Raw genomic sequence first — 22642 nt, forward strand, 5'->3', positions numbered from 1 at the left:
AACAGTTACACAAGGTAAATATAAGAATATAAGATAGATAGATACCTTTATTATCCCACGGGATATAAATATAAAGTCAAACAGTAGTTCTTGGAACAGAGCCAATTACCATTGGCTTATTGAGAGCACAGCCCTCACCTAACCTCTGTATTTAAATGCATCCCTAGACGCTGCCATTTCATGACTCTGAGAAAGATCGCACTAGCGCGCCCAAATAAAAACTGTCCGAGCTGCTCCAGTGTCTATCCCTTCTGCTCCTGTGACGCACCGGATTAGCCGCATGAGGCTGCGGCGCGCTATTAGACTCTCTTTGTTCTCTAAAGTGTAGTTATGTTTGACATGTTATGTCTGACCTTCTTCTTCTTGGAGCCGCCATGGTCGACCCTGGCTTGGAGGAAGTCTATGAGCTTGGTCTGCTGGGTGATGGTCCCCTCCATCTTCACCTTCTCATGGGAGAACACGGCCTGCAGGTGGAGCTAAATGAACATTACTAACGCCATGAATCTCTCCTCGTGTACTTTACAAAGAGTAGAGCAGTAGAGAGTCAGGGAGACAGACAGACAGAAAATGAGATGAGATGATGAGATGAGATATACTTTATTGTCCCACGGGGCGAAATTTGTCTTGGGCAAAAGTGCAATAGTACATCAACGTTTTAAAACACACAATGTGTGTTGTCTATGTGCAGCAGATGGGGCAGCAAATGGGAGAGAAGGAAGATAAAGAGACCGTGCGTGCGTGCGTGCGTGCGTGCGTGCGTGCGTGCGTGCGTGCGTGCGTGCGTGCGTGCGTGCGTGCGTTGCATGTTGTGTACATATTGTATTTTGTATGCCTGCATTCTACTACCTTCTACTATTCTACTTACTTACTTACTTTTACTTAAATATGCTAATTTTATACTGTATGTATGTATATACATTTTATCTTGCATGTTTACCCACATTTTGAGTATAAAGCTGTGAACTTGTGCTACGTTCTTCAGTTGGCACTGCAACAACACCTGAACCAGAAAATGTCACTTTACTGGATCAACCAACTCACTCTTACAATTTGTCAGTAATGTAGGCATTCTATTTTGTGTAGTATTGTGCATTACGTAGTTTGTCTGGTTATGCAATGCCCGTTGTAACCATCTGCCTGCCTGTGTCGCATATGGAGATCTCTGTTAACTGTCTATCTGCCAGTGTACCTTTTATGCCCAATATGGAGATCTCATTAGCTGTCTGTCTGTGTCCCTGACTGAGACCAGTCTATTATCTCAGTACTACTGTATGACGTCATATTGGTGACATCAGTGTACTACTCCATATGGGGATTTGCAGATTTATCAATGTTTTCTGGACAACCGCTGATCCGAACCAACTTCCCATTACGAACATCACTCCCTAGGGTCATCTGTGATATCGGTTCTCAGGATATGTAATGGAAGGATGGTCACGCAGAGAGTTTGCACATTTATACAGTAGATTACGTATGCCGTTATATGCATACAGACAGTATATTCTCTGTTTAAAAGGTTCCATGTTTCCAGATTGATATTGAGAGAGCCACACAGCACATCAGCGTAACTAGAAGTGTTCCAGCACATACAAATATCATCAAAGACCCATCACCGACCGGAATATGGCAGCTTACATGGGTCTGTTCCTGATATTGGAGCTGAACCCACTGACATATGCTGGCGTTATCAGCAGTGCACGGGGCCTCCATGATAGCATGATGGGATGATAAGTGGCCAAGCTGTGCACATGTGTCCGTACGTAGCAACAGCTCTGGGAGCTCTAAATGGACTAGAACAAACTGGTCACCGTCATAAGACGGCTCATGGTAGCGAACATGGATTGGAATGACTGCTTTGAGAGGTGTGGGATTGTGTTCATTCAGAGGGGGATACACAAATGCCACAAATCCCACAGCCTTGTGACTGGGAGCCTCCAGGTCAATGGTCGAATCCAGGAGTACCTCCAAGTCACTATGATCCCTCAGTGGTGACAGTTCATATGGATCAACATAAACGTCTCTCGGCCATCTATGAATCAGCAGAACTCTGAGACCAGTGGGAACATCACGACCAAACTCTACAGTGGTTACGAGCTCCCTGTGAAATCCCCTTTTATTGATCTCCATTGACATTGAGGTGGACAAGAGCCATGGTTTAAGAATATCACAGATGTCATCCTTTCCAGCTGAACATGTCACGAAAAGTGCCAATGTAGTCAAGAATAGAAAATGCATGAGAGTCCTGATAGGTATAAAATAGTTGATACATAAATTAGTAACCGATAGAGGTAGTGGTTTTGTGGCTGAATCGAATTGTTTTATACATAACAAGAGTATAAACGTATACTAGTGCAACACCTGTTATAAGATTGGTCATCTCCTATGATGTCCTATGACATAGTTATGTCCATATTTAGGCTTAAACCAAGGACAGACACACAGACAGAAAATTGAGACAGACAGATGGATAGTCATGTGGGGGGGGGAAAACGCTTCGAATTCGAATTGCGATTCTTATTATAACGATTCAAAATAGATTCACAATTTCCACAAAAAAAATCTTTACTGGATAAAGTTACAGATTGTTCTTATTTATTGATTCCAATCGTGAGATATCAGAATATTCACAGCCCTAACGAATACTGAATTGAAATGGAAATAGGGAATGCATAATGTATTTTCAAATATTGAGATTTTGATATAACACAGATTTTGATCCATTGACATTAGTATTGTTCCAAATCATTTCAGTTCGCAGTATCGCAGTAAACAACCTGAAACCATAAAGCCACTGAGTACCAGCCGACTCGTGAGTCAGAATATCATTTCTCAAATGTCACATTTTGAATCAGCTCGCACTGTATTTCAAGCAAACCCACAAGTCCAACAAGCTAACTTGGGGAGACAGGGCCTTTGCACTGGCCGCCCCTTCACTGTGGAACTCAATCCCAACTCAGATCAGAGCTGCTCCCACTTTTACCACATTCAAAAGCACACTCAAAACCCGCCTTTTCAGACTTGCTTTCCCTACCGGGAAAACTCCCCTCTGTCAGGTGAAAAGAAGCGACTTGGACTTGGACCTCATGCATTGAAGGCATGAGGTCAGTCCGTTGCTCTCCCCATGTTGGCGTAGGGAGTGCAGAGCCCAGGATTACATGATTAGATAATTGACACTGGGTGAAGAAATGGGTTACAAAATCGTGGGATAAAGATTATACAAAAAATAATAATAATAAAATCCTCACCCCCACACTTCTTGTTTGTCTACGTTGGTTTCTAGTTTCTTTCTAACCTTTTAAACTTTTTAACTAGTTTTGTAATATTTGTTTTTATTATTTGTTCTGTAAAGCGACTACTAGTGGATACCTTGAGAAGCGCTATATAAATTGTATGTATGCATTATTATAACGGTTTTAGTATACAATACAGTAAATGTATACTGCATACATCGTATACAATGGTAGTACTATAAATATAAAGTAGCAGTACCTGGATGTTCTCCAGTTGGTACTCCAAGTCCGTCCTCTCAGTTTTCAGTAAGTCTGTCTGGTCAAGAGCATCCTGCAGACCCTGCGTCAGTCGGAAGATGTGGGTCTTCTGAGCATCCATCTGCTGCTGCAGCTTCCCTTGCTTTGAGGGGAAATAAAAACATTGTGTAAATGTAAACAGAGGTGTAGTGCTGATGACTCAAGCAAGTGTCATGTCCGCTGTGAAGTCCCCCCTGCACATTGGTTACAAACAAGTGTTTTCTGACAGAAATGTCGGTATTTCAAAAATATATAAAGCCAAGAATAGACGCTTCCTTGTGTAAAAATAGGAGACGTGTGAATGCAAACGGAGCTGTATGACTCAAGGAAGTGCCATGTCTACTGTGAAGTCAATCGGATGAGTAGTTCTCCAGAAGCCACCCGCTCTGGTATGGGCATGCGCTAGTACAAATAAAGGCAAAAATGCCATGAAAAATAGTCCTCGAAAAAGATTGTGGAAGGGCCTACAGGACCTACAATATATGGTTGATCCTATAATAATACTGTAAACATCCTACTGCCGGAACCATTTTAGTCATTGATAGAGTAAATTACTCGACATTGTAAGCCTACATTCTTATGTGCATAGACTTACAGTGAGTTAGTGGATCAATGCCTTGCTCAAGAGCCTTTCAACAGGGCCCACGCCTATGGATCTGCTAGCTGTTGTGTGGATCAAACCTAATGTATGGCCTTTTAATTCCAGCAGGGTGAAAGCATCAGCAAAAATACCCAACATTTGAACTAATGAGAGCAAATGCAGAGATTCTTACTTGGCATTTCATAAAGCAAACACCTGACCTCATGCCAAAAGGAGCTCACGTTGGCTATTCTTTCAGCCTTTTGTCATTACGAGGTATGAGTGCAGAGAACGCACCTCATCCAGCAGCCTCTGTTTCAGCTCCCTCTCACTCTCCAACTTTTGCTGCAGACTGTGGGCATTCATCTCCAGCATGGCATGCTTCTTCTCTAGTTCGTTCAGCTGGATGGTATAGAGAGGAGAGAGGAAAAATCTGTGATCCGCTCACTAGGAAATGCTAAATACTGCATGTAGATTTGGGGCAGGGAGGTACGCAGTGGTAAAAAAGCCTCACAGTGTCAGAGAGGCCCTCTGCTTTGACTTTCTGATCTTTGAGAACTTGCTGTAGGGCTTGGATCTCTGCTTTGTGCTCATTCACTGCCTGCTCCACAGTTTCGCGAGACTCTGAGTTCCGCTGGTCTGCACGAAGCCTGTCGGACGAGAGCAGGAAGAACGTGAATAACTTTAACTGCAGCAATAGTAATACATTGTAATTGCATGTGCGTGTGTGCCAAGCATGTCTACTTGCATCACCTTGCATGGATTTGTGTGTGTGTGTGTGTGTGTGCGTGCGTGCGTGCGTGCGTGCGTGCGTGCGTGCGTGCAGCCGTGCGTGCGTGCGTCCGTGCGTGCGTGCGTGCGTGTTTGATGAGAGCATAAATACATTAATGCAGTCTGCATTTCAAATGTGAAAGGACTACAATTATCTACAACCACAAGTCACCTTTACTGCAAATGTTTATAAAACTAGTGTCTGTGTCTCTAATCACAGTAGAATGAATGAGCACATGGTGGTTCCAAGTCTTGCAACAAATGGAATAGTTAATGCTGCTGATGGCAATCAAATCAACAGCATTGCTCCCTGAATTAGTCAGGCAGCATGCTATGCTAAATCAGGGAACATAATGTGAGTAAGCAATACATTTAACTGACATGGAAAACATCTTTGGTGGTATACCCTTTGAGCCCTGTCAGACGCTGAACTAGAAAGGTAGAGGCTTGTGTATTGGAGCCAAGCTTTGCCAGCAGTGAGTGTAGCAGCATTGAGAAGCAGTGATTGAGTGAAGGAGGGAGCCATAGAGTGTAAATGGACCCTCTTGTCGTGAGAATGGGCTGTGACTGGTGTGTATTCAATTGTGGGTGTTTAGAAACACTTATTCAATCAGCAGACTGGCAGCTGATTACAGCCACGTATGACTCCCACGGCCCTAATGAATGCAATGCTTCATTACATTTCACAAGTTATTATCAAGGTACTTGTAATGAGGTAAATAAAACATATGGTGCATGTATATAGTGGCTGGCTTAAGCACTTTATAATGTGCATTATTTTCACTCATTCACAGTTCACAAGTAAGTAAGTAAGTAAGTAAGTAAGTAAGTAAGTAAGAAAGTACTTATTTACTTACACAGTTCACACCTCTACAAGCTTGTGAGCTTGTAAATTGGCTATTTTCACTATTTTTCTTCTAACTTAAATGTATTCTACACATTCATTAAATTCTCTTGCATTTTTTAAATGTCTTTTTAATTTCTGAAAATGTTTGCTTTTTTGGTTTTGAAAGACTAAAATAAAAACAAAAATGTAGTGTAGTAAATGGATTTCTTAAAATGTGTCCACGACCCAAACATGGGTCCCGATCGAGATGCCCGACCCAGTGTAGTAATCTAGTTTAGCCTAGAGTCAACTCTTTAAAACTAAAAGTAAGTGTGTTTATAGTATATGCGTGAGTGTCATAGATATACATGTCTATAGATATTATGGATACAGATATAAATAGGTCATTGCTTATGAGTCTACTTGCATGTTCAGTTACAGCCACCTACTATTGTGGGGGACGGAAGCACGAATGCTATGAATGTTAATGTTATACAAAACCTCTTTATTGAGAGAATTTCAGAATTTTCACCTATCATTTCATTTAATTTAAATGTTTCAAATATCAAGTTTCATTCCTTTTTTCTAAATTTCCAGGCAGAAAATCTAGGTTAAAATATGTGGGCATTACATTACGCCGCCCACCCATGGTTCATATACTCAATTTTCTCTCTCAGAAAAGAAGACAGGTGTTGAATATTAAAATGTCTTCTATACATTTCAGAAATGTGTCTGGTTTGTCCAATGTAAATATGATGTTGTATAATCAATCAATCAATCAACCATTCGTCAGGCGTCCGTCCGACCAACCGATCAATTGACAAATTGATTGACAGATCAATCAATCTGTCCTGACTGAGTGAGTGAGTGTCTGTGACCTGTTCTGTTTCTCGGTGTCCAGCAGCCTCTGGACCTCCCTGGTCCTCCTCTCAGCCTGACTCTTCTCGTCCTCCAGCGCCGACCTCCAGGCCTCCCACTGCCTCTCCTTCTCCAGCAGCTCATCGTTCAGGTTCTCCAGCTCCATCACCTGTTCCTCTAACATGGTGCACGTGGTCTTCAGGGTCTCCATGTTCTGCCATGCCACAGGACAGAGGTTTTCCCATTTAATTTAGTGAAGTGCATTTAGTTTTATTTTAGTTTCTGTTTAGTCAAGTCATTGCTTGACTAAACAATAAACAATAATATTTTATTGATTTTTTCATTTTATGATGTGTGTGTGTGTGTGTGTGTGTGTGTGTGTGTGTGTGTGTGTGTGTGTGTGTGTGTGTGTGTGTGTGTGTGTGTGTGTGTGTGTGTGCTGTTACTTGTACCCCTGAAGGGTGTGTGGGTATTTGTCCGGGATTTGCTGATTGCACTCTGTACAGCACCTTGTAAATATTTGTGTCCTTGTATTGTATCTCTTATGTGGACATAAATAAATGATTAAAATGTGTCAAGTCTAGTTAAGTTTAATTGATTTAGTCATGGCCTAGTATAATCTAATCTAGTTGAGTTTAGTTTAGTTAAATTTAGTTCAGTTATAGTTGGGCTTGAGTTAATTTAATCTTCACCAATGATAATGCTAATAATAATAAAACAAATAAAACACATAACAGCATAAAAATGTTTCACAAATCCGTGTTGGTACAATGCAAAAACATGTGCTACACTTGCAATAATACACTTGTTTTCATGTGATACCGTGAGATATTTTTATATTGACTGAATACTTTATTAACAGTTTGCAAATCGTACAGTGGTACGATTATACAATGGTGCTAAACATCTACACAAAAAGCCCTGAGGGCTTATTTCCATTTTGGTCCTGTGTATTTATCTAAGGCTCAACATCTCATGGTACAGCACTCCCTCTTACGTATTAGTGTGAGCGTGACAAATCTATCTTAAGAAAATACCACGCGAGTATTTAGCATCCAAACTATTTATATACAGTTGATGCCTAATTCATACAGGTTGATGCATTTAATCAAAGTGAAAAGTCAACCTCTTTCCGAATACAAATTGCATTCTGTGTGGATATGATATAAACAAACGCCTGCGCCCTACAGTACGGAAGGACCTTTGAAGACCCGTTTCATCCGTGGGAAGAAGACAAGCTGCCTAGTCGTGTATTTCAAAAGTGTCCACCCCATTTTTCATATTTTGTGGTTAGATGAGAAAAGTCATCTTCACAAAGCAGGTTTCAAGATGGATATTTTATTTTTTAATTGAAACAGAAAAACCTGATTTATACTGTATCGTGCAACAGCGTTGTGTACTGAAAACATAGGGGATGGCAATTAGGAAGTGTCTCCAGCAAACATTTTAGGACAGAGCAGCGGGACTCTCGTGTACATTCACTGCTATGTTTTAAGTTTCACATCAGCACGCTGCTTTAGACAACCGCACACTAAGATAAAAATAGCCTGTTCTGGTATACGGCAGCCCTTCTCTGAAGTCCAACGCATCCTCAGCAACCACACGACCCGGGAGTGATGGGGATGACACATCCCTCCCACACACGGACAGACATTTACATGCACGCACGCACGCACGCACGCACGCACGCACGCACGCACGCACGCACACACACACACACATACACACTTGTTGTTTGGATGTGTAATTGTTCCTGAATCTTTTCAGAATAACCTTAACGTACAACAGTTTCAACAAGTACGCATAGCATATCTCCATTCTAGTGTACTATTTGTTTTTCTCTTATTCCCATATCTCCGGAGCTGTACTAGGTTGTGTTTCACACAGATATGTGACGTGTTCATGTTACCTGTCTGAGGTGACCCAGACAACACCTTTCCTCAATTCTAAATCCTGGAAGATTCTAGTGTTATGTATATGCTGAAGGCAGCTCTGAAGATAGAAAGTGTGCAAAAAAAGAAGGGTCTATTTGAGTATGTGTACGTGCGTGTGTGTGCCGAGTGTGATGTGTGCATCTGTGCACTGCCCCTGCGAGTGGGTGCGTATGTGTGGGTGTTCAGTGTACAGTACCTCTCGCTCTTTCTCTCTCTCCCCCTTCTGTCTCTCCCTCCCTCTGTCTGTCGATCTCTCTCCCTCTCCCCCCCCCCTCCTGTCTGTCTGTCTGTCTGTCTGTCTGTCTGTCTGTCTGTCTGTCTGTCTGTCTGTCTGTCTGTCTGTCTGTCTGTCTGTCTGTCTGTCTGTCTCTGCCTCTGTGTCTGTCTGTCTGCCTCTCTGTCTCCCTCTGTCTGTCTCTCTCTCTGCCTCTCCGTCCTGGCGGTTGGTTGTGTAACCAGCTATGGTTGGAAGTCATGGACGAGGGATGCGGTGGTGGTGCGGTGTGTGTGTGTGTGTGTGTGTGTGTGTGTGTGTGTGTGTGTGTGTGTGTGTGTGTGTGTGTGTGTGTGTGTGTGTGTGTGTGTGTGATCGTGCGTGCATGTGGAGTTTGTCTGTCTGGAGGAGAAGGTGCCATGTGTGTCCTTAGGTGTCCATGAACTCTCAACCCTGTTATATTTGTTTCCCTGTCAAATCTATTGTAATTTGCGGATTCAAACTACAATGTGTGTGCGTGCGTGTGTGCGCGTGCGTGCGTGCGTGCGTGCGTGCGTGCGTGCGTGCGTGCGTGCGTGCGTGCGTGCGTGCGTGCGTGCGTGCGTGCGTGCGTGCGTGCGTGCGAGCGTGCGTGCGTGCGAGCGCGCGTGCCGGATCAGGATTTCCACAGCTACCTCACAACACAGACAGCGGAGCAGAAGCTCTCAATGTTTTCACCATAATACAACTAAATATACAATATTCAATACAAAATTATAATATTGTATATTATTATTTTTTTTTTTTTACAGCTATAATTCTGCTGCAGCCCACCCTAGCCCAACGGTAAATCCGGGCTTGCTCGTAGGAAGGGACGCAGTCGGTAGTGCTATCGCATCAAAGCTAGAAGGTGCTGGTTTCGATTCCCACTGGGGACGCTGTGGGTGCTGGGGGCGTGCTCTCTCCTCCGAGTCATCAGTGCCCATACCTGAGGTGGGGTTGGCGAAAGGGTCTTTCTGTGTGGAGTTTGCATGTTCTCCCTGTGTCCCCAAGGTATAGGCACCCTCACAAAAAACATGCAGTAATCCTGGTCTCTAAACTACCTCCCCCTGGCCAGCCGGGGCGCCTGATGGAGGAGAAAGGAACTGGTCTGAATAAGGTGTTCCTTCCACGCGCTACGTCCGTACGGGGAAAGTCCCCGTCAGGTGAAAAGAAGCAGCTTGGACTCCTCATGCATAGAAGGAAGCATGAGGTCAGTCCGCTGCCCCCCCAGGTTGGCAGAGGAAGTGTAGCGCCCAGGATTACATTAGATAATTGACACTGGGGGAAAAGATTGGTTGCAAAATCGTGGGATAAAAAATAAAAATAAAATAAAAGCTACTAATTGGCGTCAAACACATACTGTAACAAAGGTCTACAAATCACTGTAGATCTACTATTTATGTGTGATTTAGGAAAGTTACAGTTTACCATAATGCAAGTAAAGGACACTGGACCTTTAAATGAGTGTTTGCAATCAAGTGACTGACTTGACTGATGACTGAGGTCATTTTCATGGATATCCTATTTTTTCAAAAAAGAAGATCCGCTTTTTTGATCTACAAGCTCACACCGTATTATATTTAGAAGCATTGTGAGCTTTTTAGTGTGTGCGTGTGTGTGTGTGTGTGTGTGCGCGCGTGCGTGTGATTATGCCTTAAATGGACTTTAATTCCCAGAATCAAAAAAGTAGGAAAGCGCCTGACTCTAACTCAAACACCTGTTTCTGGTTGTTCATGTGCATCTCGCGGTCGGCCACCTCCCGACGCAGACGGTCCACATCCTGGCTGAGCTGCAGCCGGTCCTCGCTATCGTCCGTGGCTTCGTCCAGCTGCTTGGACAGGTAGAAGTTCTGCCGGTTGAGCTCAGCGTTCTCCTGGGTCAGCGTGGTCAGCTGCTCCTCCAGGTCTGTGATGACCTGCAGTGGAGTCATCAACATTTACCGGGACAGACTGGACTGATTCACAAAAAGTGTTGTCACAACTTCATTCTCCCACTGCCTGCACCTTGGACAGGCAGTCAGGCAGCCTCTGTAGACATCTGAAGCACAGCTCAAGACCTATTTTTTCACTCTTGCCTTTAGTTGAGGTTTTTAAATTAAATGTCTGTGTTGTTATTCATGTACTCACTGTTTTGCCTGTTTCGCTGCCTTTTTTAATGGCGTTATGATTATTATTATAATTTGAACTGTATATTAATATTGAAATTGCAAAAATGTATTATTATTTTATCGATAATGAATCACATTTTTGAGGGCCTAAACATACTCGGATAGATGCGTGCACAACTTTTCGCACGCATCACAAGTGGCAAAAAAGAACGTATTGCATGTGTCTCATGGTGTTATTGGCCTAATAACACCAACCTGCAAAATGTCAACATTGAAGCCCCATGCACAATACGGTGTCACCTACATATTAAAATTGGTACATGCAGTACACACCTGTATCTTGGCCTGACTTACAAAAAAGTCTCTTGAGTGCATTTCATGCCATTTTCACGAGTCGTTCTTTCACTCACTCATCCGAGGAGGATGGTCAGATCCACCTCAAACTCACTTAGCATGCATACAAGACCTTAACAATGAAAGGTTATCAAAAGCGCGAGTTTTTGTAAAACGGCGTGACTGCGGCGAAGTGTCAAACTTATGTTTCCAGGAATTGAAAATCGACGATCTATACACAGGGTCAATGGTTTTCCATTTTTGAGCTGATTCCATACAGACTATAGTAATAAGTGATGTCCGTGGACATCAGAGTCATCATTGGTGTAGCTTGGCTCCACCCCCTTTTCTGATTGGGCAATATTTGTAAATTGGCCTCATTGGACTCGGTTTAGAGTCTTTGTTCTTCTTATTGGTGGATATTTGATAATTCATATTTTTCTCTATAACTTTTGAATGGTTTGTCGTACAGACTTGTTAGTTGCGTCACTTCACTTGATAAAAGTCTTTGTTCTTCTTTGGAGTCACTTCGCCCCGCCCCCTATTCTGATATTCCGATATTTCATAGTTTCTATCTTTTGACAGAACTTTTGAAGTTTGTTTTAGCCACTTACTTGTGAGTTGCCTCATTGGACTCAGTTTAAAATCCTTGTCCTTCATTGGTGTTACTTAGCTCCGCCCCCTCTTCTGATTGGTCGATAGTTCTTCCTTTTTTTAAGGGTTTGTCGTACAGACTTGTGACTGTGAGTCGCATTACTTAGTTCGGTTGAGAGTCCTTGTCCGATCATTTAAGTTACTTAACTCTGCTCCCTGTACTGATTGGTCGATTTTACTCCTAACATGGACAAAGGCACGAGTGTCCGGTCATCACTTTATTATATACTGTATAACGTGTTGCGTGTTGACAAGCTACTCTACACAGTGTCAAATATAGCACAGCTTGGATCAAAAAACGATTCAATATTTTAATCATCTTATAATGACATCCAGGCTACATACTGTGTCACTAACACAAGCATCTCAGCGAGGGCACTCAGGGCAGAGCTGGGATCAGGCTAATCAATTCATCAGCGCCATTCTCTGCCTCTAATCAGCGAATGCTCTTCCTCTTGTGTGCACAGAATGTATGGAAATGAGGGTTAGAGAGACTGATGAAGCTGGCAGTTAAAGAGATGGTTGTTCCTTGGCTCCCATAGGAACCAGCATATAGTGAGCGGAATTAAGCCTAATTTATGGTCTGTCGCGCGATGGTGTCGCACGACTAAGTATGAACCGGGCTCTACAGTAGCCTACGAGGCAGCAGGAGGAGGGAATGGAGGCAAAGCTTTTAACCCATTCAGGCCTGACGTCGAAATTAAAAAAAAAAAAGTTTTCTAAATCACGACAATTTTCGGAAAGATTTGAGGCACATTTTAACGATTTTTCAAAAATAGCAGACCTACAAGTTCATAGCGCGCCACTCGGTGGCGCGCTATGAGCTTGTAGATCTGCTATTTTTCAATAGCTAAATTATAACAATGTTTAAAACACCAAAAGGGGTTCCCGCCCCAAAATGGGTTAATGGTTAATGTGGTTAAACGCTAACGTGACATGGATGCGTTCCAGGTCTCAATGGATTAAGTAGGATAATTAGCTGTCTCTTCTCCACTGAGCCGGTGCATCTTCTCCCCTGAGGCAGAGGTCTGACAGCGGCAACTAAATGCACGTAAAGGAGGAGGAGGAGGAGGAGGTGGGGAGGAGGGGAAGTAAACAATGCAAAGGACGCAGTTTGGTTTTGGCAGAGACTTCCCTTTCAGCTTGTCCATTTGTCATCCCAACGTACTGTACAAAGCAAACCACCATTGCTGACCCAAAGTATATTGTCGGTTTACCGAGCCTTTTTGCAGCCTCAACACTATTGGAGAACTAAGGCGGGACACTGTCTCTAAACACCGGGCAATATAGCAAATGAAAATATCTGGTTAAACGTTGATGTGACATTTACACTGAGAGCACAAAATATTACTATAGGAACACGTGCTCTTTCCCTAAAATAGGCTGATCGAGTGAATCCAGGTGAAAGCTAGCTATCTGTTGACCACTTGAACCCTAGTGATACTATTCTGGGTTTAACATTCAGTTGAAACTATAGCTAATCTTGTGAGCTTGTAGATAGGCTAGTTTTGGAGAAGAGATGAAGATAAAAGGAGGGGGCCAAGCATAGAGCAGTGAACGGGAACAATGTGCAAAACTAAAGTGATGAGGTGCTCCTGATGTTTGTGTACGTCAAGTGAAATGTGTCTGAAGTTCAATAACACAGCTCTCCTAATGTTGTTTAGAGTGTTACTCAATTTAAGTTTAATAACACCATTACAGCTCTGATGCAATCATCATCATCATCATCATCATCATCATCATTATCATTGTGTGAAATTGCAGCTGAAGAGTGTGCACCAAAGTAATGTGCTTCAGAAGAAATGCATGTGGAACAAACCGTTCTGCGCATACAGATAGAGTGGCTTTAAAACCTGTCTGTTGCTCAACTTTTGCCTGTTATTTGCCTGAATATTTGCCAGCAGAATCTATGGCGGATGCCTGCTGAACAGCCTGTGAGTGGGAGGATCTCTCAAGTAGGGCAAAGGGATGAAGAGAGACCATTATGTATTAACCATAATGGTCTCATGGGTGTTGAAGCTGTAATTTTGAAGGTGCTTAAAATCCATGAAACACCATTCAATTTCCCAGGGTTATCTGTTATTCATCATACACATCATACGACATAGACGTATGGGAATTGCACTGTATGCTTGAGGTAGAGTTTTTCAGGAGAAGGAGATGATTTTTTCTCTTTTTTTAAGAGAACACCAATGTTCGCACTCGCAGAGTCACAGGGGGGATTTGATGAAAGTGGAAAATCAATATAAATCTTTTAGTATGCAGCTTTACTCTGATGGGCATGGAAATGAATAAATTAAAGGACATATCAAAGCTGGGTGTATTTGATGATTCCATTGGGATTTCTATCATTCCAGGGGGTCAGGTTGCCTTTTCCCGGGAAAGAGTGAACCAGGATAGAAATATGGTGGAAAAGAGTGAGAAAGAAAGCAAAGCGCAAGCGACCTACCGCACAGCTGTCTCTTAAGGCATCAAACTTGCGTTGTATCTCATCTCGGTGGGCCTATGAGGAAGACAATCAAAACATTAGAAAAACATGGACATCACACCAAAAGACTAGAAGAAACAAGGAAGGACTTGATTTCAAATACAGCCTGTATTATATTGGTGGTGATATCAATATGGCCACATTGTATTTAGTTCAGTCAGACAACTCTTAGAATTAATTCAGAATATATATTTATTGAGCATAATTGAGCATAGATATATTCAAGCATAGTTTGGCGCCAGGGCTCTGTCTCTATTCATTCCCCGTAGTATGAACATTTTAGTTAAGTTATAAGCCAAATAGAATTATAGGGAATGAATTAAGACCCCTGGGGTAGCCTGGCCCAGCCAGCATGCTTTCTGGTCTAGAGCAGGGGTTCTCAACGTTTTTGGCTGGGGACCCCCGGAAATGCTTTGGCCATGTCTTGCGACCCCTGCCCCGCCCCCACCTCCCCACCCCCAATACAAACTGACTGCAGAAATAACCTTAACTAGAAAACGTGCCCTTCTGGGCACAGGTCTCCACCAGGAGGATAGGACTGTGTGAGATGTTTGGCAAAATGTTTAGGATTAATATGGCATTTTGTTCCAAAAATGTGTTTTGCAAAAATCAACCTGTTGGTGGCACTATAACAGGCCAATGTGAAAAGGGTGGGATATATTCCTCAGCCTAGTAAGAAAATGTGTGAAAGATTTCACGTAAATTGCATGCTGCGTTCATGATTTGAGGCTTTTGTTCAAAACGGGGCAATCTTGCAAACTGTGAAAGCTAATTATAGCCAATTAGGATGGTATATGAAATATCGGACAGATCCGACTTGAGCACATGACCATAGAGATAGTGTGTAATGATTTGTGAAAAGTCGGCCTCCTGGTGGCGCTATAAAAGGCAGATGCGGAAAATGCAGGTCAACGGTTTGTCCTTGGCCTCTAGGGAGTGTGCATGCAACGTTTAACGCAGATCGGTGCAGTTTTAGTTAAAAAATGTGAAAAGCTGCCTCATGGTGGCGCTATAACAGGCCGTTCTGGAAAATGTGGGGCAGAGGTTCATCGTTGGCATCCAGGGAGTGTGTGTGCAAAGTTTGGCATCGACCGGGTTAACGGTGCCGGAGATTAGCTGGTAACAGACGGACGGAAGGACGGACGGACACACACACGGACTGAGTGCAAAACATACTCTCTCCCCATGCCTTCGGCCTGGTGGAGACAATAATAGAGAAAATATATCAGATGAATACTGAAACCAGATATAATCATTAGGAAAGTTTGTGCATGTACTATGTGTACTATGCAAACTCTTCATTTCCATTTTTCCAGCCATTCAGTTGCCTTTTTTTTTTTTTATAATTTGGGGACCCCCCAAAATAACTTGGCGACCCCTCGGGGGGTCGCGACCCACGGGTTGAGAACCCCTGGTCTAGAGGGGTGGGCGCGCATAGAGAAAGCGCTGGAGAATATTGGTTCACTCTTTGTCAGTTAGTAGCTCTAGCGCACCCAGCAAGAGTGTTGTACAAGGAGGCGTAGCAGATATCTTATTCTTCCCAGAAAGAGGGACAGGTCTCACTGCTACATATTATGTAACAGGGGAGACTAGACAGCATGGTATCTCTGGCACATTATCTCTGTCTCTGAGCAGGGCAAGCATGCAGTAAAATGTTAATGCTTATCTACAGTGGCTTACATCAACAACACAGAACATGACACACAACACCAGTACAAATCCTATCTATTCTCCACCATCTATATCTTACAAGCTTCTCTCTCATCTCCTTTCTTCATTATCTCCTTCCCTTATTGTCTTTGTCTCTAACCTTTGCGGTTTCCTTCCCTCATTCTCGCACTTGTTCGCTCGCCTTTGATTTCTCTACTTCGTTCCCTTCTCTCTCTCCAATTCTCTCTTCTCCCCACATTCTCTCTCTCGTTCTCCTTTCCTCTCATGTGTCTTGCTGCATGTCTCCTTCACTCCCCCATCCATCATTCCCTTCTCCTGTTCCCTCGCTCCTTTTATCCATCCCTCATTCTCTCTCTCTCTCTCTCTCTCTCACTCTCAGCACGGTGATCTCCTCCTCTGCCTCTGCAGTGGTCTCCTCCAGCTCAGTCTTGGCCTGTTGCAGCTGGTTCTCCAAGGAATGCCGCGCCGCCTGCAGACCACTGATCTGGGACTCGCGCTCCTGCAGTGACAGGGTCAACTCTGTCACCTGACGCTTGATCTCCAACTTCTGCTCCTCGTTCTCCAGGCCAATCTACAGAGAGAGAGAGAGAGAGAGAGAGAGAGAGAGAGAGAGAGAGAGAGAGAGAGAGAGAGAGAGAGAGAGAGAGAGAGAGAGAGAGAGAGAGATGGGGAGATAGAAATGATGAGAGAGAGAGAGATGGGGGAGAGAGATGAGGCGAGAGAGAGAGAGAGAGAGAGAGAGAGAGAGAGAGAGAGAGAGAGAGAGAGAGAGAGATAGAGATTAGTGCATGTTTGTAAGCCTTTACACTGACATGAATACAATCCATAAAGCCCCTGATGTATTGAAATGCATTTCAGATGCTTTAATAAATGTAATATGTTCCCATGAGGTTTTTTAACAAGCACATTCTCTGTTCACAGCATTACCATTCACACCAGCAATCACCTACTGGTGGATTCTGAGCAGGTCTACAGGAGCAGGTGGACATTGTGTGCCTTGCTCAAGGTCACGAAACCAGTCGTTAACTAGAAATGCACTCTGTCGAGCTGCCAACTTGCGCATTGCACACAAGTAGGCTATGTATGGCCTACTTGTGCGCAAGCAGAGAGCGCCATGACGTGCGCTCACCACTGCTGGTACGACTGCTGCTCTGAGTCCTAAAGCTCTCTGCTGCTGCTGCAGATTTGAAATGCAGCAGTGGTCAGTGGTCCCTCATTGCCCGGTGGATTACACTGACATACACACATACCCAGCCGATACATAATTACATACCCCCTTGACCTTATACCAATTTTGAAATGTACTTTAGTTACGTCATCAAGAACAGTGGTTTCTCATTGGCTGGTGGATACAGACATATATACCCAGCCGATCGCTGTTCTTGGTCTCTGATTGGCCGGTGGACAACACCGACATACATACATACTTGGTCCCTGATTGGCCGACGGACAACACCGACATACGCAGCCGATTACAGTACTTGTCATTGCGCGCTCTGCCTGCGCAAGTAATGACCAATGGGAGAGCAGTAGTCTTTCTGCCCAGGCCTTCCCAGCTCTGTGGGTGGCATCTGCTTCTTTCATATATTGCATATTACTACTCATCTCTACCCTCTCCTAACACAGGCCCTCTTCCATAAACAATGTATGTAATACATGAATTTAATACTATAATGTAAACGTGTGAGTGAAACCATGTACTGTACTGGGCTAAACCTACACATTACAATCCTCTGTCACACTGAGTCCGATGCGTATTATTCTATTAATTGCAGAAATATTTGCAGTGAGGATGATTGTGTGGTCCTCTCACTTGTTTAACAGAAAAGGAAATATTGGGTCCATTCTGAGATCTCTAAAGAGCAAGGAGAGTTTCACCAGCTAATCAAGGAGCTGGAACCGATTATCCTGATCCTTTCAAAGTTAATTTCATGGCCCAGTTTGATGTTTGTCTATACTGGAGCCACATTAAAAAGAACACCACCAATTCCACGGTCCTGAACAGTAGCTGACAGTAGACACACACACACGCACACGCACACACAATTATTAATCTCTTCTTTTTACAACATTTTTATCCCACGATTTTGTAACCCGTTTTTCACCCCTGTGTCAATTATCTAATGTGACCCTGGGCTCTACACACCCTCCGCCAACCTGGGGAGAGTAACGGACTCATGCTTCCTTCATGCATGAGTGTCCAAGTTGCTCCTTTACACCTGACAGGGGGGAGTTTCCCTGGTTGGACGTAGCTCGTGGAAGGAACACGTTATTCCAACCAGTTCCTTTCCCCTCCATCAGGCGCCCTGGGGGGAGGCAGTTTAGAGACCAGGATTACAGCATGTTTTTTGTGAGGGTACCTACCCTAGGGGACACGGGGAGAACATGCAAACTCCACACAGAAAGGCCCTTTCGCCAACCCCGCCTCAGGTATGGGCACCCACAGCGTCCCCAGCGGGAATCGAACTCAGGACCTAGCTGTGAGGCGACAGACTGTGCCACCGTGCCCCCATTAATCTCTTCTTGACAGATTTTGTACCTGAAATGTTGGACACTGTCCACATGGCTAAACTGAATGTTTTAAATCTGTTTTTGTTATACCGGGAACAAAAAATAAATAAATAAATGAATTTCATCATGCCTTCCATGATTACAAATAATGGCTTGTGATTGAACTAGAATGTGATGAGCTCAGTCGATCTAGCAAGCCACTTGGCAATTATCAATCAATTTAATGCAACCCGTAATATACAGTAGATGTCTGCATAAAACGAGTCTAAAATTTGGAAGAATTATATGTGGCAGTCCATATTTGTTCACATCCGAACCCTGATTCAATCTTCTTCGATCAGTATCTGTTCTCCCTTTCTCCCATTTATTTTTTCTCTCACTCCCTCTCTCTCCAGTGTTTTCACAGATCTTAGTCTCTGGATTCCCAAATTCCACTCCATAGAGATAGTTACAGTTGGGTGCCACCGATATTGTCCCTTATCATTTGACCCATTTAGGCCTGACCTAATTTTTTTTTTAAATCCTTCTAAATCCTCCAGTTTTCTGAAATAAATATTTTCACGATTTTTCAAAAATAGCAGACCTACAAGCTCATAGCGCGCCACCGAGTGGCGCGCTATGAGCTTGTAGATCTGCTATTTTTCAATAGCTAAATTATAACAATGTTTAAAACACCAAAAGGGGTTCCCGCCCAAAATGGGTTAACTGTCCTTTTGCGCAGATCACGCAAACCTCAGCAAAAAGAAAAGGACAATATCGATGGCCTCCAACTGTACATCACTACCTCTGTAGTTGCACCCTCGCTACTCCAATCAAAACAGTCTTCATCTCTACTCTATTCACAGACCTCTCCTCTCCCACTCCTCACTTGTCAACACCACGTCCCACTTTCTCTCACCTGTTCCCAGGTGTCTTCACGTCTCTCTCCCTCTATCTATCGTTAAATCTCATCTCCAGGTCCTAACGTTTTCCCACACTTCCACTCTTTCCATCTCCTATTTCCTCACATCCACTCTTCTCTTGCACTTACCCTCTCTCCATTACTCTTCTCACTCTCCTATCCTCTCTCCTCTACCGCTCTCTGATATTCTCCTGACTTCAACCCATCTCCCCCATCACCTCTCTGAGCCTGGTTTCCAGCTCCAGCACGCGGCTCTTATTATTCTGCTCCTGCTGGCTCATCTTCTCCAGATGTTCCTCCAGCTTGGCATTCTGGGCCTCCAGTTTCCCTGCCTGGGATTCCAGGTAGAACTTCTGCTGTCGGAGCTCAGAGATCATCTCTTCCTGTGCTTTCCTGATAGGACAACACACAATATGTATTAATACCATGCTAACCACAAATAACTATAGGGAAAATATGGATGGTGCTGGATGTACAGTAGGTGGAGTGGAGTCAACCTGAACCACATAAGTATGCCCTTTTTCCATCAGAAGAACTTTGGTTTTAGAACTGGTTCCGTTAGATTCTTGGAACCTTGGCGGCATAGCTGAATGGGATTGGAGCAGGAGAACCATAGCTGAATGGGATTGGAGCAGGAGAACCATAGCTGAATGGGATTGGAGCAGGAGTATAGCTGAATGGGATTGGAGCAGGAGAACCATAGCTGAATGGGATTGGAGCAGGAGTATAGCTGAATGGGATTGGAGCAGGAGAACCATAGCTGAATGGGATTGGAGCAGGAGTATAGCTGAATGGGATTGGAGCAGGAGTATAGCTGAATGGGATTGGAGCAGGAGTATAGCTGAATGGGATTGGAGCAGGAGTATAGCTGAATGGGATTGGAGCAGGAGTATAGCTGAATGGGATTGGAGCAGGAGTATAGCTGAATGGGATTGGAGCAGGAGTATAGCTGAATGGGATTGGAGCAGGAGTATAGCTGAATGGGATTGGAGCAGGAGTATAGCTGAATGGGATTGGAGCAGGAGAACCATAGCTGAATGGGATTGGAGCAGGAGTATAGCTGAATGGGATTGGAGCAGGAGAACCATAGCTGAATGGGATTGGAGCAGGAGTATAGCTGAATGGGATTGGAGCAGGAGTATAGCTGAATGGGATTGGAGCAGGAGTATAGCTGAATGGGATTGGAGCAGGAGTATAGCTGAATGGGATTGGAGCAGGAGTATAGCTGAATGGGATTGGAGCAGGAGTATAGCTGAATGGGATTGGAGCAGGAGTATAGCTGAATGGGATTGGAGCAGGAGTATAGCTGAATGGGATTGGAGCAGGAGTATAGCTGAATGGGATTGGAGCAGGAGTATAGCTGAATGGGATTGGAGCAGGAGTCCTCAGTTCCAGTTCCCAAACAACTTTTAGGGTTCTGAACCAATTCATTTTCAGTGGGAACACTCTTTAATTAATGAGAACGGAACCGGTTCAACCCTGGTGGAAAAGGGGACAGAGTAAGGCAAAGAATGGATGCTGAGAGAAAGAGAAACTGCAAAAACAATACTAGACTAGGACTAGTTTTATAGGTGCAAGGCTCAAAGGTACAAATGGGAATAAAGGAATAGCCAGCACACAAGAAATGTCCTTTGCACGCGCGTGTGTACGTCTGTGCCTATACATTTTGAATAGGTATTTTGATCAAGAGCCATAGCTGTGTTATATAAGTCTGGAGAAGCCTTCAACTTTAGCTACTAAGGATCTCCCAGAAATGGACACATCTCTCTGAAACCAAAGATTAAATCTCTGTTGGACGGAAGCATTAAGGGGGTTAAAATGTGGTCCTTTTCGATAAATTAATAACACCAAGATATTTAATCTTGTGCTTGACAGGGACCCCTGAAAATTTGAAATGATAGCATCTGTGCTGTTTTATGTTACATTTGAGACCAGAGGCCAATGAGAAAGTGTTAATGAGAGATTTATCTTTTAAAAAAAAGAGTTGTGTCAACTGCTATTTGAAGAATCGTTAATTCATTCATGAAATTAATGAATATTATGTTTTGACCTACAGTAAGTGGGACAAATTGATTATCATGCAGATTCCACCCCCAGATCATGTAGTCCGTAAATTAAGATATGACATGTACCATCTAAGCAGAATAATTGTCAGGGATTTTTGAGAACCCTTAGTGCTAGAAAATGTGTGATAATATTGCAGCACCCATTTAGGCCTGACCTCAAAATTTTAAAAAATCCTTCTAAATCCTCCAGTTTTCTGAAATAAATATTTTCACGATTTAAAAAAAATAGCAGACCTACAAGCTCATAGCGCGCCACTCGGTGGCGCGCTATGAGCTTGTAGATCTGCTATTTTTCAATAGCTAAATTATAACATAGTTTAAAACACCAAAAGGGGTTCCCACCCAAAATGGGTTAACTGTCCTTTTGCGCAGATCACGCAAACCTCAGCAAAAAGAAAAGGACAATATCGATGGCCTCCAACTGTACTTCAAACTGACGGTTCTCTCTTATTATTGACCCTCTCTTTTTGAAAAACGGTGGCAAAGCTCAGACTATATTCTCTAACTTACTATAAATCGCTAATTCATTCATTCATAAATGTTTTGACCTATGCAGCAACTGCAGGGTCCACCCCCAGTTCATGTAGTCTGTGTGGTGAAATGCAAGGACCACATTTTGTTCTGCTGATGACATGTTGGAAGGTCCATGCGGTTAATATTCCTCAGGTCAATTTATTGGTAAGAAACACATCATGTGACTTGTGTAATGTGTATTGTTCTACGGGTTCTAGACTAATGGTAACTGTCTCATCAGCTTCTTATCAATTGGCACTCATGTGACATTATCTGAGTTAATCAATTGGCACTCATGTGAGGTGTTCCTCATCCTCAGATGGCTACAGAGCTGTGGCTTTTTAGAACTGTATGTACAGTATATTATAATGTATGAAATATGTATGAAATATGAACATCTGTAAGCTTCCTAGCTATAGGGGAATAATTATCATAGTGAATTTTGGGAAGGTACACACACTAGAAAATATAGAAGAAGAATATGTGATAATATTACAGTGGTGGTAGCTTAATTTCTGTGTGTTATCAATCCATTCATTACCCCATGCCAAAACACAAATTTCAAATTTAGCCTATGCCTGTGCATTTGACTTCATTATTGACCCCTCTCTTTTTGATAAATGGTGGGCATACAGCTCAGACTTGTGAAATGTACTTCTGTTTTCAA

General features: G+C 43.3%; 2 protein-coding genes across 2 annotated transcripts in view; both read right to left on the reverse strand.

Annotated features, from left to right (window-relative positions):
- citb (citron rho-interacting serine/threonine kinase b) overlaps positions 1-22642 on the reverse strand; it is a gene marked incomplete at its 5' end in the record, with an annotated part of 86250 nt that overhangs the window by 31114 nt on the left and 32494 nt on the right. Inside the window, 9 exons of the mRNA XM_079516509.1 lie at positions 354-476; positions 3490-3630; positions 4405-4509; positions 4622-4757; positions 6583-6776; positions 10449-10646; positions 14275-14328; positions 16358-16555; positions 19615-19789. Of these exons, the coding sequence (XP_079372635.1) occupies positions 354-476; positions 3490-3630; positions 4405-4509; positions 4622-4757; positions 6583-6776; positions 10449-10646; positions 14275-14328; positions 16358-16555; positions 19615-19789 (1324 nt within the window). The remainder of the gene's footprint in view (positions 1-353; positions 477-3489; positions 3631-4404; positions 4510-4621; positions 4758-6582; positions 6777-10448; positions 10647-14274; positions 14329-16357; positions 16556-19614; positions 19790-22642) is intronic.
- Positions 1510-2133, reverse strand: LOC306933664 (phosphatidylinositol-glycan biosynthesis class X protein-like; the record flags this gene model as incomplete). Its single annotated transcript, XM_079515975.1, has 1 exon — positions 1510-2133. The coding sequence occupies one exon, from the start codon at positions 2131-2133 to the stop codon at positions 1510-1512; it is 624 nt and encodes a 207-aa protein (XP_079372101.1).

This window comes from Electrona antarctica (assembly GCF_951216825.1).
Source record: "Electrona antarctica genome assembly, chromosome: 12".
NCBI lineage: Eukaryota > Metazoa > Chordata > Actinopteri > Myctophiformes > Myctophidae > Electrona > Electrona antarctica.